This window comes from Brachyistius frenatus, unplaced genomic scaffold (assembly GCF_029030835.1).
Source record: "Brachyistius frenatus isolate BFR_SWC_R1_liver_20210118 unplaced genomic scaffold, ASM2903083v1 Contig_2, whole genome shotgun sequence".
Lineage (NCBI taxonomy): Eukaryota > Metazoa > Chordata > Actinopteri > Embiotocidae > Brachyistius > Brachyistius frenatus.
The window spans coordinates 8,232,443-8,249,373 of NW_027210601.1; the positions used below are offsets into that span (position 1 = coordinate 8,232,443).

At 39.4% G+C, this 16,931-nt stretch overlaps 1 protein-coding gene across 4 annotated transcripts in view; it reads right to left on the reverse strand.

Moving 5' to 3' along the window:
* The window catches only part of LOC138620668 (CUB and sushi domain-containing protein 3-like), a 336,291-nt gene that overhangs the window by 83,326 nt on the left and 236,034 nt on the right, over positions 1 to 16,931 (reverse strand). For all 4 annotated transcript variants that reach the window (XM_069698113.1, XM_069698112.1, XM_069698111.1 and 1 more), the window contains 4 exons: positions 14,025 to 14,128; positions 13,001 to 13,113; positions 2,607 to 2,789; positions 1,978 to 2,304 (listed from right to left, as the gene is read on the reverse strand). In XM_069698113.1, coding sequence (XP_069554214.1) covers positions 1,978 to 2,304; positions 2,607 to 2,789; positions 13,001 to 13,113; positions 14,025 to 14,128 — 727 coding nt within the window. The remainder of the gene's footprint in view (positions 1 to 1,977; positions 2,305 to 2,606; positions 2,790 to 13,000; positions 13,114 to 14,024; positions 14,129 to 16,931) is intronic.

Consider the following 16,931-nt stretch of genomic DNA (forward strand, 5'->3'; position numbering starts at 1 on the left):
TTCTTGCCAAGAAAACATCTATAAATGTCCCCTATAATCTGTCTGTTCTATATTCCTGCCCTGTCTTTCAATATCTTTGCTCATATGATCATTTCTCATGCTGCAGTATATCTGCTCCATGCTTGGGCTGAATCTAAGCAATGTAACTTGTGATAAAAGTCATGAGAGCAAGTCTGGTTCTTCAGGATGCGGTCTGCCTCATCAGATTAGAAGGCTGGAAAGTCCAACTTTCAAATGTCCATGTTTTGCCAGTTAAAGCAGTCTGGTGTAATCAGGTGATAAGAGAGATTTAAAAATGATGAATGCAATGATCCCCTAAAAAAAAAGAAAAAAGTCAGGCATACACCGAATGGTGTGAGATAAAATCACAGATACAATGTGATGAAACTTGTGGCCAGAACACTTCGGTAAATGTGTTTGTCGTCAAACCCAGTCAGGCGATCAGTATCAAATTCCGTTTTTGTTGTCCAGTACACAGACATGTTTTGCCTAAAGTAGCTCAAAGACTGTGAGCAGGGGCAAAAGCTTCTGTACATGTTGTATCCTGTTGTCTAGCAAGTCGGTCTTCAATGCATCTAAGCCTCACCTGAATTTTGATCAGTTACAAAAGACTGCACAGCTGACAACTTTATAATGAAGACAGAACTTCTGAGATGCCAACTGCTCCTAAAACCCCAAACATCTTGGTTTCTATTTTGGCACAGGTTAAAGACACAAGATATGACGTTTAAAAAACGGTAATTGGGGAGGTTTTTGGGAGGTGTATTGTTTCACTTTTGACGGAATTAGGCTAACAGTTTCCTCTCGCTTCAAGTCTTTGCGCTAAGCAGGTCTAAACACATCCTGGACCTCTCTCTGTACTGGACGCACAATGATAGCAGTTCTCTTATCTGACTGGTTATGACAACAAACAAGCCAAAACGTTCCCAACAATTATTCCTTTAATGCTTTCTCTGCCTGAGTTTCCTGTTTGTTCTGCAACCTACACCTCTATTCTTAGCTGCCATGATAACCACACGAGCCCTTTTGAGTCAAAAAAGCTTGTCTTTTGTCTGTTGAAGCCTCCTGTCTGATCGAACAGTTAGTGAATTAAAAGAGCTTCAATCTAAATTGAACCATCGAAACATCTAATATATGCGGGGAGAGAAACTGCACCTGCTCTTTGTGCGTGGTAGTTGGGATAAAAATGAAGAAGCTTACAGTACAAATACTATTTGTCCCTTTAACACTGTTTTAAACATAAATTAAAAACAGTTTTGACATGACTGTGACAGCAAAATTGTTTCATGAAGTGAAACCAGAATAAAACCACCTCATATCTAATGTAATAATAGGGACGAGACAGTTATGCATAAAATTCATATAGAGCACTATGAGAGGCAATGCCTTATTGCCTTCGAACAATGCCTCTGCGTCAGACTCAAGAGTTGTCTATATTTGCGAAAGAAAATAAATATGACCCCATATGATTATCTTTTTTCTTTCTGTTAACACATATTAGACTTCAACCTATTGGGAAAAACTATTGGGCAACCAACAGTGAGGTCACCTATAGGTTTGTGAAGCCAGATTTTGGCTCCCACTTTTTGAGGCCTAATTTCTAATTAATGACGGACTCATTTTCAAATCGACTGCCAGAAAAATAATAAGAAGGAGATACTTGTGGGGAAAAAAAAAAAAAAAAATCGATTGACTTTATATATGCGGTTGAATGGGAATCTATTACGCTGGAGGGTTTTTGTTACTAACCCCTAGCGACACTCTGTGATATTGCAGTTGGAGGTGCTTCTTCATTGACCTCATTTTTCAGATTCAAAAGCTACATCTACTTCTATATACAGTGTATAGAAAAAACTCAGACAATGGTCACGTGTAGCATATTATAATAATACTACCACCAGCAGAGACAATAAAGTTGGTCATTTTCCAGTGTTAAAGTAAAAAAGAAGAAAAAAAAAAAGAAGAAAAAGTACGTACTACTGTATGTGATATTAAATCCTCTTCCTGACATGGAATGATCAGCCTGAAATTCCAGCCTCAGCGTGTTGGTATTAGACGTCAGGTGGGAAGGACTCTCAGCTCCAGAGAACCTCCCGATGACAATGGCATCATTTGTCTCGCCATCTTTGAGTGTTAGAGAATCGTAGGGTGCCTCAAGGTCAAAGTCATTAAAGGCCAAATGTATTCTGGAGCCTGGTTCTGACTGGATGAGCCAGACACAGTTCATGTTGTTCCCATAGCCTTCTGGGTAATCTGGGGAGAGGACGGTTCCTGAGGGAGCCGTGAAGTTGGACATACAGGGGACTGTGGGAGGAACAGACGAACAAATACACAGACAGACACAAACAGAGAGACAGAAACATTTGAGAGGAGAGCGGGCAGGGAGGGGAAGGCATACAGAGAGAGAAATATTCTGTTAAATATTCATCTCCACAGCATCATCGGTCATCATCTGCCTCAGGCCATAATAAACTCTGTGCTGTCACCATGGTGGCAGGTCAGACTGAAAGTTATCAACATCACCGCAGCGCACATGTCATGTTTTATAAGTTCACTCCACTGCAACATATTCCTGAAAATCACTTGCACATGATTTTAGTACTTACATATGCAGATTGGGATGTTTGCCGACCATTGATTATTGTCCTGGCAGGAAATGGTTTTCTCTCCAATCAGCTCAAAGCCAAACTGGCATTCAAACCTCAGGATTCCTCCATTGGAAAAGCTGTCGCCCTCTCTTATTCCATACAGAGGAGTTCCAGGGTCGCCGCAGCTCTCCTTGTCTATTTCTGGAGTGACAGAGATTCATATGAAAACATTAACATCTGCGTGGACCTAAAAGGACAAGATAAAACACGTTGGTTTGACCCCTGACCTAAATTACTGGCCTAGCATATTAGCTTCATCTTAATGCTTCAGTCACTGAACAAAGACAACGGCTAAAAACTGAATATAAAATAATGGCAGAAAAAGCACCAAGAACAAACATTATTCCTTTTTCCAAATGTCCAGACTTCACCACTTTTGCAGACTAGTTTTTCCAGGAAGTGTGCAAGTTTGGGAGTGCTGTCCAAACCTAAAATTCACAGTCAACAAGGGGCCTCCAGCAGACTTCCTGCAGACTTCTATAAGATCCACTTGGGTTGCAGACTTCACCAGAGTTAACTGATTTAATTACTCACAATGCATTGCAATACGGATGCGAGGTTGTTGTTTCATCCAATTCCAACAAAACCACTTTATTAAAATGTTACTTGAATCATTTAGGCCAGAAATAATATTCAAACAAATCATAATAGAGAAGCATGTAGAAGTATTGGGTACAGAGGTGATCTAAATTCCCTTTATCATTGTAGCCCTTAGGCCGGCCTATCAGCGGATAATATAGCCTTGTAGTTTCGTGCCCTCAGTTCACAAGTCCAGAGGGTGGACATTTGGATTCAGACTACGATGTAATTCGATTTCTTGACCTAAAAATACATGAGAAAGAATAGCAAACACCAGAGGAGCAATAAAAATCACGATCAATACATAAGTTTACACCACAGAGGATTGACAATTACCGCTCAGTAGCATGCAACCCAACAATACAAACCTGAGGCACTGTTTTACAGAAACACATTTTGAGCACTGTTTCCACATAAATTGGGCAGTGTCATATTTCACATTAGATTTTATCGTCAAATGTGAATTGCCAATACTTTGTGAAATGAGTCAACATTGCGTGTTGCAAATTTGGTGAAACGGGCCGCTGGTTTGAACAAATTACTTCAAGATGTTTTCTCAAGTCCGTTCTGATAAGGTTTTTACATTATTTTGCTTTCATTCTGTGACTGTATGGTCAGACAGCAGGAGATTAAAGAGGGCATCTGGAGCCACACGGTTATAGTTTTATAGGCTCTTTGGAAAAAAAAAAAAGAGGTGACAAAACACTCTAAACAACATGCAGCTCTTCAACATTCTACTTTTTAAGCTTAGCTAAACTACACGTTCATAAACTGTGTTCGACAACCAGCTCATCAAGTGTTTGTTGCTGGAGTCTCCTCTTGTCAACATTTGTGCAACCATGCAGTGTTATCTGCCTCAAAGACTTGGTGGTCAGCTTCCTCTGCTGTGAAACACTATGTCATGCTGCAAGAGCTCATCATCCATTTTGAGCAGAACCGCACTGCCACTTGAATAGTGTCTTGCTTAAAGACGATCTGCTCCTGGTTTGCTGAGTCAGGAGAACCTTAGGAATGCTTCTGCTTCTCCGTTTGTGCAGCCCAGAGGCAAGTTTGCATCCATCTCTTTGTGTATGCCTCCTTCGTCTGAGTTTGCAAGCATTCATGACACCTCTTTTCTTTTTTACATTCAGTCTGACCGTAAGATCAGACAGATCGCCCTTTGATTCCATATAAAGGTGCCACTGTGTCACCATAATTCTGTTTAAAATGTTATATATGGGATTTGTGAAAATATACCCTCCATTTGCCGAGCCTTCCTCTCCTTTATTCGTCTGCTCTGCCCCCCTGTTTTCAGTATTATTTACAGGAGGGGCCCATGGCAGGAAGCAAAGGTGTGTGCTTTGTGTGCGTGTTTCACTGTTGGTTTATGCATGTGTGCGACTGTGTGTGTGTGTGTGTGTGTGTGTGTGTGTGTGTGTGTGTGTGTGTGTGTGTGTGTGTGTGTGTGTGTGTGTGTGTGTGTGTGTGTGTGTGTGTGTTGGAATGCGTGTTTGTGATGTATTGCATTAATTTCCATTATGACATCGTCTTTATGAGACCCGCAGACTCAACCAATCACAGCCTGCCTAACACACATGCTCGACTGTGCGCACGCACGCACACACAGAGCAAAATAATGGAGGACAAATTGCTTTGGAAAGAAAACAGGAAAACTGTCAGAACATTCCTGTCCTGCTACTCCCTCACACACACACGCACACACACACACACACACACACACACACACACACACACACACACACACACACACACACACACACACACACACACACACACACACACACACACACACACACACACACACACACACACACACGCTAATGTACATACATACAACACGCGTAAACAAAGCCAATCACACATCCACAGTCAGTCTCTCCCTTTGCATCACACATTGATACAGAGACATTACTCTCTCTCACACACACATATACAGAAATATAATCCTATTGTGTTTGTAACAACAAGGCTGACAGCTTCACAAAGCGGATTAGGCTCCTTCAAGTATATGTATGTGCGCAAGTGAATGTGTACGTGTGTGCAACTTCAATATTACGTTTGTGATCGCTCATTGAGAGACATCCCACTCTGTTCTATATTATTCCATCATGTTCACAACATATTGTCCATGGAAATACATGTAGGTGCAGCAACACAGGGACCCCACACACACACACACACACACACACACACACACACACACACACACACACACACACACACACACACACACACACACACACACACACACACACACACACACACACACACACACACACACACACACACACACACACACACACACATATAAGGAGAATAAATGTACTTCCTACTAAATATCTGAGGGAGTAAGGTAATAGATTTTGGGAGGGATAATGAGATTGAGAAAAAAAAGTTTAGAGGCTCTTTCTCTTTTGTGACCATTGTGAAATTGATTTTAAGGCCAGGTTGCTAATAGTGATCCAATTCTGAATGTACAGTTAGGTGCACAGACTAGTGTTTGATATTTGCTGTAAACTGTTCATGTGCATTTTCACCTTATCAATGTTCCCAAAACAAAACCAAGAAACATTAAACACATTAAACCACATCAAATAATAATCAGAGGTAAGTATAATCTATACTATCCACCTATCTATACTCACAATACTGACATTTTTTCTGTCTCTTTAAGGTTCCACACCGGGCCACAGAGAGGCTTTTGAGGATTGATTTGACAGGAGATGTGTATAAGAAAGACATAGTTTTCCCTTCTCATTGCAGCACACAATCTCTATCGGTGTTTGTTACATAAGGTGCACAAAATGTTTTATATTCACTGGTGTGACTCCCAAATACCTGTGACTCTGTAAATTGGACCCTAGGCAGGTAGATAATAACTGGGCTGCTGTCTTTGATCTGGACACATTACGGTGCAGAAATACATCTCTCCAGTCTGCTGGAAAAAACCTCCTCAACTGCAGACCCAGACTCTGGCTCATGACCTTGTAATAGGCTTGTGATTCCAATATCATCAGTGATTTTCTGGATGTACATGCCCTCAGAAAGATCCCTGCAATCATCTCTGTACAGGGAGTAGCGGTGGGCAAACAAGAGCCCCCTTATCAGAGGTATTTTGTCATGTTTGTTCCACTAAGATGTTACAGTTGATTCCTCTTCCTCCTCTGAAAACGAGTCAGAAAATCTAAATGAGCAACTGAACAAATCTTAACATATGTAAGCGCATTTTCAATAAATATCACTGTGTTATAGCAAAGCAAGAGAATAAACTGAAAAAAGCCTGTCAAGACTATAATTAAGAAAGGTTAAAGAAGCATTTTCCAGACCTGTCGTCTGCTTAAAGTAGACACAAAGAGCTTAATGAGCTCCGAACCATCTGGAGCTCCTTCTTGATGAGTTTTCAAATTACTTCATGACCAATGAGGGCCAAAACTGCATCTCATATGTTAATATTTTGAAGTCAATCTCCTTCCATTCAATCTATCTTCACATTTAGGGGATCCCATTGTTCGGGAAGTTGATATTGACGTTTAAAATGACCACTAGACAAAACGCGAATGAGAACAATTCTTCAAACAGTCACTGCGCCCACTCAGTTACCCAATATTATACATGATTTGAAATGTATATAATTTATTAGTAAGTCTTAATGGGAAAAACAAATTCAATTTCTACAGTGAATTTTGACTGAATGAATGACAGATGGTATTTCCATATTACATAAGTCAATAATTCATGACTTGAAAATGAAATGCTGTTTATCGTGCTGTGATTAAGTAAGCCTTTCCCTTCGCAGGTTACCTCTGAAGCACACGTGTATGTGTGTGTGTGCACACGCTCACAAAAAGCAGCCAGTTTTGTCTCACTACCCCAATTCTAAGGTTATTGACTGTAATATTGAGCCATATTTCTGGTTACGTTGTGAATGAATATTTAATGGCTGTGTATTCCAGGGTGTCTAAGCCGCTTTGGATGTGGACTCAAGAGAGTCCTGCTCAGTACCTGGACTACAGTACTGCAGCAGCACTAACAGTCCACAGACCCGATAAGATCCAAAGAGGTTTTTTTTTTTTTTCTTCATATTAAGATAATCATCCTTAGAAATACTTTGTCCTTCAGTAAAAAAGTATGCATCTGAATATGGTATCAAACAATGGCATATGGCAATAAAGAAAGTAAAATAACAGACAAATGGAAATCAGAAAAGTTAATTGAAAGACAAAACCTACTAATTGTAAAAGCGTATGTATGGACAAATGCAGGGAGACCACACTTTTGGTCTGTCCCTCTCAGCACATACATACAGACCCAGCGAACCAGGGGTCAAACTGGGCAGTAAAAATCCACCTTGACATCTTTCCCTCCAATAAAACACATCACATATTAAAAACCATAAAAAGCAGATGAAAAACCTAAAATAAAATCTCAAAATAAGAGCTGACATTATGACTCTGTGATGGGATCATGTTGTAGAGTGAAACGAGAAGAGAAGAGAAGAGAAGAGATACAATGATGTCATAGTAGGAGGTTCGAATCCAGGGATGATAAATTCATTTTAACGTGTACCTACAAGAGCCTGTGATATCATGAGTTTGACGCATGAGGCTCAGCTGCAGAGTAGCAGCAGGTAAGCTAACAGCACGCTCCGAGATCAACCTAGTAACATCTAGCATGCGGAACAAACTAGATCAAAAACATTTGTCATGAGATTAACACGTGTACCTTTCCGCTCTCTTTTTCAACCGGCTATGAAACAGGCACTTGATGTTTATGCTGCACTTTGTTGTCTCCTACAACAGTGTTATGCAACACAGGATGATGGGATAATGCTGGAATGATGCATTTAAAAAAAGCCAGAGCTCGAGGGAATGACTCATCGCCGGAAACAAATTCTGAAATTCACCATTCATATGAATTTTTCTGTGAAAATGGATGAGAGGTTATGCAAATATTTACACCTTGTGCATTTTGAACTATTTAGGGCCACAATATTACAATAAAAATACTCAAATGCAAGTAATTTACACTAAGTTATTGTACACACTATACTACATAATAGGTGATATAGCATATTTTATGAAGCAGTTGTTCTAACAAAATATTTTCTATGTTCTATGTTTAGACCAGTCCATAGAAGTGGCTCTGATGTCTTGTAAACCTTGTATCTGGCAACAGTAAAATACACATCATAGTCTACCTGGCGGTTCAATCTGTCTGATGTGCAGGTGTCTTTAATGGCCACATCCCTCCTCAACACATTGCTTCAGTGAGTTGAAGGTGAGCGAGGGCAAATGAGCACCTGGGCTTGTTTCAAATGGCAGGAATGAGCTTGTATTCCTGAGTGGAACAGAAGGTTTCATCTGTGTGGAGTAGTTGATTTCTGCATCAATCCAATTGGCAGCTGTTGCATCCGAATTATAGAAAGCGACAGTGGTGCTCTGAAATCCCACTCGGTGACAGCCCTCAAGATCTCAAAAGGAGGTGGAGATGATGGGATACTGGTGAAGGCCCTCAGAGACCTCACAAACAATTTAGACAGACATGCAATGTAAAATCACTGAACTGAAACAGGGGCACACTGTACAGGAGATTCATGCCCGGACCACTGATTGCTACACACTAAACTTATTTTTTTACTGAGAATATGACTGGTAAAGATTGTAATGAAGTACTTCATAAGATGGACTTTATTCAAAAGGTTTTTATCTGAAATCTGTAAAGGCACTTCGCGAAGAACATGCAGTACATTTCTTCTGCCTACTCTGCGTTTAATAAAGGTGACCGTTCAATCTGAATGACAACACATATTTACATTTTGAATGTTATTTGAGAGACAAAAATGTCAAAACTGTATTTAATTGACATTGTTGTACTGTGGTTCATCAGGTTATGTATTCAAAGCTGACAAATACAGCACATAAGATGTATACTAATGTCATTCTTGCGAAAAGGAGAAAAATAACATTCAAAACTATAGGAAGTAATTCAAATTCATATGAAAATGATTATCAGGAAAAAAATAATCTTATTGAGCGACTTGTTTCAGCCTTGCTGTTGCAGGTTTCTGTTTTCAAACCAACCAACATCAGACATCACTGCAAATATATACTGAGAGCCTGGCATTTTTCCATGTTTCAACACTCAATATTTTCTTATTACAGAGAAAATGAAAATAAATCACTGAGACGCTGTTTTATTGTTGCTGGACTAAATATTATGCTTTGAAAGCGTTTGCATTGTATTATTATGCTCTATGTGGCTCAACATCACACACAAAGACATACACAATCACCGACACATTATGGTCTAAAACCTCAATGACACCTCTTTATGGACTGTGCAGACAGATATACACTGTAAGCTTATGATAAATTCATGTATTCACAGAGCAGACAGAAACTCACTGAAACTTTAATGGAAAAGATGTCAATAATGTTGCCATGCTCCTTTAAATCTATAGCTGTGACACACCATGGTTCATGGTAGACTGAGAGATTGCTGCACAGACAGTCCAGATGGGTGTGTGCGTTTGTGTACTTGTATTACTGACGTTGTGGGGACATAAATATGTTCACACAGTCACGTTGTGGGGCTCGCTTTTCAAGAACAAAAAGTCCCCACAATGTAAATTATAGAATTTTAAGTTGGACACTTGATTTAAGATTAGGCAAGTAATAGTTATGGTTTGGGTAATGCTGGGAATTTGATTAGATGTAATGTCCTCTGAAGTGATGGAAACACAACTGTGTGTGCGTGTATGGCTGTGATTTGTATGCCTTGCCATAGGAGTGGAGTCAAAGTGTTGCCAGGTTGGTGACCTTGACTTTAATAATAGATGAATGGTGACAAGAGAAAGAGAGGGACACAGACAGAGAGCAGGAGAAAGAGAAAAGCAGAGGCACAAAGCTAGAAGAAGAGTGAATATGTGAAAAAGAAAGAAAAAAAAAAGAAGAAAAATCCCATACTGCTCATTTGACAGACACCAGGAGAAAAAAAAAAAGGGATGTCTAATACAGGGGATGGGCTGAGAGAGAGAAAGTGGGAGAAGCAGAGAAACCAAACAGCAGTGCATTACAGAGCAACTGTTGTGATTTCAGAAAGAAAAGAATGAGAGGATGGCGGATAGATAGATAGCTAATGAGGAAAAATGAGACATAGACAGAGAGAGGAGGGAAGAGAGGGAGAATGTGAGGAGTGAAAAGAGGTGAGTGACTTGTTGGTAGAGCTTCGCTGGCTCACTGATGGAGGACCTGTCTGACACACATGCACTCTCACAGAAACACACAAACATACATTGTGCAGTGCTCCAGTGACTTTGCGGCAAGGCTGGAGTTACTGATAATGTTTATATTTCATAGCCGAGGTCTAAGGGATGTGGCTTTAGGAACGAACACACACACACACACACACACACACACACACACACACACACACTCCCCTTTTTTTTTACTGTCGCACATTCCTTAAAAACACATACGTCTCACCCACCCACCCACCTTTATAGTAAATCTTGTGGGTGATGGAGCCAGCACTCTGAGACAAACACATTTATCTTGCACTCAGCGTTGGGAGAACTTTTCGTGGTATTTGGGTTTGAGTGAGAAAGACGCATTTAAAGATATATTTGTCTGGGTAATTGTTCAGTACTTTTTTTGTGGGGTATGACAATCCAAGACTGTCAGAAGTATTTCAGTCGGGATGATATATTGTGGCTCATGATTATTACATAACACAGGAAGAGTGACATTTTAAAAAAATGAATAATGATGTGGTAGCCAATATTCCTCTCTAACATATTCATATTACATGAAGATTTGTCTTAATATTTGACAGTAGCACCTGTTATTTATACTGTAACTATAGAAGCATATATTTAGCCTTTCAGTTCTGCAGCTGTTGGTTACTTTTCAAACAAAATACACACTACTTTAAAGTCAATATATCTATGCTTAGCAAATTCTAGCTGAAAATATTTATTGAATGCCTACAAACAATTTCCTGCCGTTTGATGATCCTAGTGGGAGAAATACAGTGTAAAGGTATTGTGTCAGTCTCCACCGTAAAGTACAGAATTGACACACTGCATTGTGTTCTAAATACAGACACTTAAATGCTCTGCAGATCAAGGAAGAAACTCATCATGCGCATACAATGGAGCATTATTATAAGCATGGGTGCTTTAAGATGGTGGCTCTCTCCATTAATTTTTCTATTGATCTCTAGGGGGAAATTGCTTAGGAGAAATAAATGAGGATATGTGCAACTATAGTGGAGCTCCTAACCAGATGTCCTTTATGGTTTCAAGTTAGTTTGACTCCTTCGGCATTACTAGACTTACTTTTAACTTTTATTTACTGCTTAAATAAACTTCTGAAACAACTGTATTGTTCCAGTTCCTTTAAGAGAGACAGAACTGTTGTATTTGATACTTTCCTGTTTTCATAATTTTGACATTATGTTCTTTTAATCGCTGTATTGTCACCGTATCATTTGAAGTTCACACTGAAACTCAAAGAGTATAAAGGGCACAGATATATCAAAACAATGTATCATTGTCGCACCACTTTTGGAAGTCACTGCATTACCGGACCCAGCAGTGTGACCTCATTATGACAATAAATCTACAGATGATGGCACCCAAACGAGGCACACAAAGTTAATTTCGGCAGCAAAGCACCTGTCTCCATGTTTCATGGACTGTGATCAAATGAACACTGTCATCTATCAAACAGGAGATTTTGTAAAGGTTAATATTTTTAGTATGGCGGGAGCTGATTTGACAGAACAGAAACTCACTTTGTTCTTCACGGATATTAAGATGAACGTCGGGTGTTGCTAAACAAGCATTTATTTTTAAAATAAAACATTGAACCATCAGATCAAAAATCCAAATATTTTCTATTTGATCAAGAGAAATCATCGTTTCCATTCAAGGGATTCCTGGTGAGAGACCTCAAGACACCAAACTCTACCCAAAAGATTGTTCAACACAATGATGACCATGACATTTGATCCTCAATGGAACACATCCTTTGTGAACGAACCATACATAATGATTGATTGATTGATTGATTGAAGGTGACCTCATTAGTTAATTTAATTTGCTTGCAGATCAAAACATAAGCTATGGATCATACTGGATGATGCGTTAAGGAAGCTGGAAATTGGGAAAATTCACATTTGGGAAGGTCACACTTCCTAGTTAAGATTGATCACAAACAGGCAACAATGTGCTTCATTTCTGATGTCAGAATATAGAGAAGTGACCAACAACATCATCATCATCATCCATACAAACCAACACAGGGATGAAAGGGAGCTCAGAAGGTCAATAATATTTGAGCACTAAATTTCTACACGTTTTAATGTACTGCTGTTTAATACAGAGAGCAAACAAGGTAGGCTAAGATAACCAAATCTTGTATATTTCACCTTAATTCCAGAGCAAATTGTACATTTCTTCCTTTCACCACACACGTTGCAATGTGAAGTGACGTCAAGCCTCCTTCTCAGAGCTCTCAAAAGCCTCCCACTTTCCTATAGTGGGATATCCCCAGGTCAACAGGCCCACAAGTGTTTACTCCCACTCAAAGGTCAATCATGAACACACCATAAGACTGTAGTCGTAAAACCCTTGGATGTATTGAATTGAGCAATGCTTCGTTTAACTGAGTTAAAGTTCAACTGTTATATCAGTATTGAAAACCTCATCATCCACTTTTTAACTTTACATGTATTTCATTCACTTCCACAAACACGTGCTTGTTACTTACCTTTATAGTTGATCTTAAATCCTATAGATCCAACACTCTCGTCTGATTGCAGGTGAAGCCACATCTGGTGAGTCATGCTGACTATTAGGTCGGGAACAAAGCTACCTGATAGGCTGGAGCACAAAATACATTTTTATTAAATCATTATCATCATAATTACCACCATAGAAAGTGTAATTTTCATTACTGCAATCATAGCTATAATCAAATTCTCAAGTGCTGCACTGAGTGTGAGTTAATTGCTGGAATATAGCGCACTGGATTTGAATACTTTGGTTTTGCAGGACACTTTTCTAAAGGAAAGCAAATTGCTCAGAGTGCATTCAAACTATCCGGCCTTTTTTTTAAGACTCCCTCTGCCAAAGTACAGCTAATAGTGACCATCTACAAAGTGAACCCAAATTGCCCGCTTTGTAAAGGGTCTGCATCTGTTATCCTTTGAGGCACTGCAGAGCATTTTCCAAATTCAAGAGTGGTTCATCTTTTTAAGTGGAGCACACATAATGCAGACTGCTGTTTTAAAATTGGACTAATTAGGTCGAAGAAGACGAAGGAGTTTGAGCTTGCTGGATGCTGAAAGTTTACATCAGGAACCAGAATGAAAATGGACAAAGTACAAGAAAAAAACATGGCAGTGGCTTTTACTCATTTGACTTTACATAAACATGTCGGTGTATGTTGGGAATTGTTTAAGAGAAAGCCGGTTGTTATGGAAACACACTATGTGTTGACGAATCTACGACATATCAGCGAAACTTCTTCCCTCAAGCACCTATAGTACTAAATTACACTACTCCATGTAAACACCACCAACAGTAGCCACGTTGGCTTCGTGGACGAAATGACACTAGGATTTCCCATCGCTGATTCACAGATGAATAACTAAGTAAAGTTCTGTTTATAAATTCATGAAGCTCAAAATCTCATAGGACACACTCTATCCTAAGCTGACTGATTTTGATAATAGAGAAAATAATTCACAGGACATAAGTGGGAACATGTTAATGGGTAATGTAATACTTACACCTGGAGTATAGTTGTGGGATCCCCCACCTCCCCTCCATCTCCTATTGTCAGAGTATCATAGGCTATCTCAAGGTCAAACTCTTCAAAGTTTATCTGGATCACCTGGAGTTGGCACACAAACACATGCATAGAAAAATGTCAGTTTGAAGCTACGGCAACTCAGTCGAGTCCAAAAGTGATATCTGAATTTAGGTTTACAAAAAGCATAGCTACAAAATCAAAAGCCACAACAGGAAAAGGAAGAAACTGTAGAAACCTCCAAACCTATGTATGGAAATATGTTTATTGATAACAGTTAAAGAACCATCAGTTTAGAGGTTGTAAACCCGAGCTGTGTCTCCTAAAATTGCGACTTCATTCTCCAAAATAACTTTCGTCTCCAAAAATTCCAATTTCATTTTGGCATGTTTCGTATTTTTGTCATAATGTTTACACTCACTACCCCTTTCTTTGTCAAAATATAATTTTAGGAAAATATTTATACTGTTTGCCTCAATGTGAACCTTTTTCCTGAGAAAATCTGAAATATCAGGGTTGAATAGGCTGAGGTAAATGCAGTGATATTATAAAATACAGATGGACATTAATAGTTATATATACATTTTCTTTGAAAATGGCATAAAATGAGAAATTATACTAAAAAACACCTGATAAAAATGGCAAACATGACAAAACAAATTTGAAATTACATAAATAATGTCAAAAATATCTTTAAAATCATGTTGCCTTCCATTGATGCCAATCCTAACCATATGTTTTTTTTATGTTTAGACTTTCACCTGCGATCATATCAAAATCATCTCTCTCATGGAATTGTACTTGACCAAAGGTGAATCATTAGAATGCATTAATGCATCCCACAGTGTGGTGTGAGTTCGTACAGCATTGCAAGACGAAGAAGCAAGAGATAAGGAACACCTCAGCTCTGCACTCAAAGCTGTGAGAAACAGCACACAGCTCAAAACACTGATCAGGAATTATTAAACTAACACTTTCTGTTTCATCTCAGACCAGAGAGAAACACATTTGGCAGAGGAGAAGGGAGAATAGGGTGAGAGTTGAAAGAAAGAAGGAAGAAGATGGATGCAGATGGGAGGAGGGGAGGACAGAGGAGGAGTGGGAAGGGGAGGGGGGGCAATAATGAGCACATCTTTTGATGCGAGCAATGTACAGTGTTGGAATATTTTAAACCCGAATTCTGACTTGACCCTCAGGGGAAGACTGAAACCTCACTCTGCCTGCCTGCCTCCCTCCCTGCTCTTCCTCTCTCCTTGTGAGGAATTTTCAGATTTCCAGATTCAATATTATGCCGGAAGACTTCAAAAACATTCAGAAACATTCTACGGGTCTGACTTTCCTCCATACCGGTGTGATAACACTGAGCATGTTTACTGTATGTGGATATCAACATGCCAGTATCTGTTTTTGTACGCTTTAGTCAAACCTGTGCCTGTCAGGGATCATATAGGACATTTTCTTCCACTATTATCTGCAGCCTGAATACCTGCGGACATGATGCCATTACTGTGTATATTGAGGAACAAACAGCTTATACTGAAAATGAGCTTAATCACTGAATCTATAAAGACAAGAGAGGAAAAGAACTGAGAACACAAACAGTGGCCATGCCTGTCCACCCACCTGCTGCTTGCCTGCTATCTGTTGGAAGGGTCTGATTTGTTTTTGTCCATGGGATTAATTTATATTTTTTCCACACGCAGGAGCTCAATCATTTCTTGTTTTGCTTGAAGCAGCAGGGGCACCTTTTGTCTGACATTACGTCTACTCGTGAAACAATACTGCAATACTAAAACAAAATTAAGCAAAATGGAGACCATCCGACAACACCATCACCTGATCTGACCCGAAAGGAATCAAACAAGGGGGGCTCCAAAGATGAAGGAGTCATCAGCCCACTGCTCACAGTGCTGACTCAGTCTTATCGGTATGTATGGCAGCAGATTGGATTAAGGCATTACCTACAAACCTGCTAAACTCTCTGTGGAAACACACAGAAGCACACTTGCTCACACAGACAGGCACTGTTTTGTGGAGATTAATGTGTCTATTTCTGTGATTACACATCCACCATATTCACACTTATCACTGTATTCCAATGAATTCAAAGCAGGCTCTCAATACAACAGCAAACCTGGCAGTAAATAACACTCCAGTATATATGTTGTTTTTTCGTATCTGAAAGGCAAGACCAGCATTTACAAGGTTGGTGCCATTATGATTGCCATAGTGAAAATACCATGTTGCACATGCTTGTTGTTATAGCTATCTCACTTCCTGTTGATGCTGGAAAAAATGCAAACATGCAATAAGCACAATTAATAGTTTAACTATGCTAGTTTGTATTGGAATTGGAAAATATGTGTTTATCTTCTTATTTGAGCAGGTACGTTGCTACAGAACATGCTGCTAGTGCAACTTCTTACTTAGTATAGGGTTTTGTTCTCATTTTATTGTCAATAAAAACAAATCCTGGTGGACTTTAACATGCTTAATGTCAGTGTGGTTCCATGAATCTGGTTTTCACTGCATTTACTGAAGAGCTTCACACAGTGCTGCGCTAAAGGAAAAACTACCTTCAGGGTCATATTAAGTCACAGTAGTGAGTATATAGTGTTAGTGCATATGTCATTCATCTGTGTGTCTGGAAAAAGAAACTTCACCTTTTCTAATTGCTGAGTTATCATTTGGCTTACATTTGAACATACGGTGGGAGGTAATAATGTCACGACAACTGATACTTCAGTACCAAGGCAATGTCAAAATCCTGAAAACAGGATGTTACTTCACTTTTTTTTACTGGAATGGTGGCAGCAAGTGCAGGTGCAGCAACCATCTGCTACTCCCTATGGGAACAAAAACAGGTTGTGTATGGAGATATTTCCTG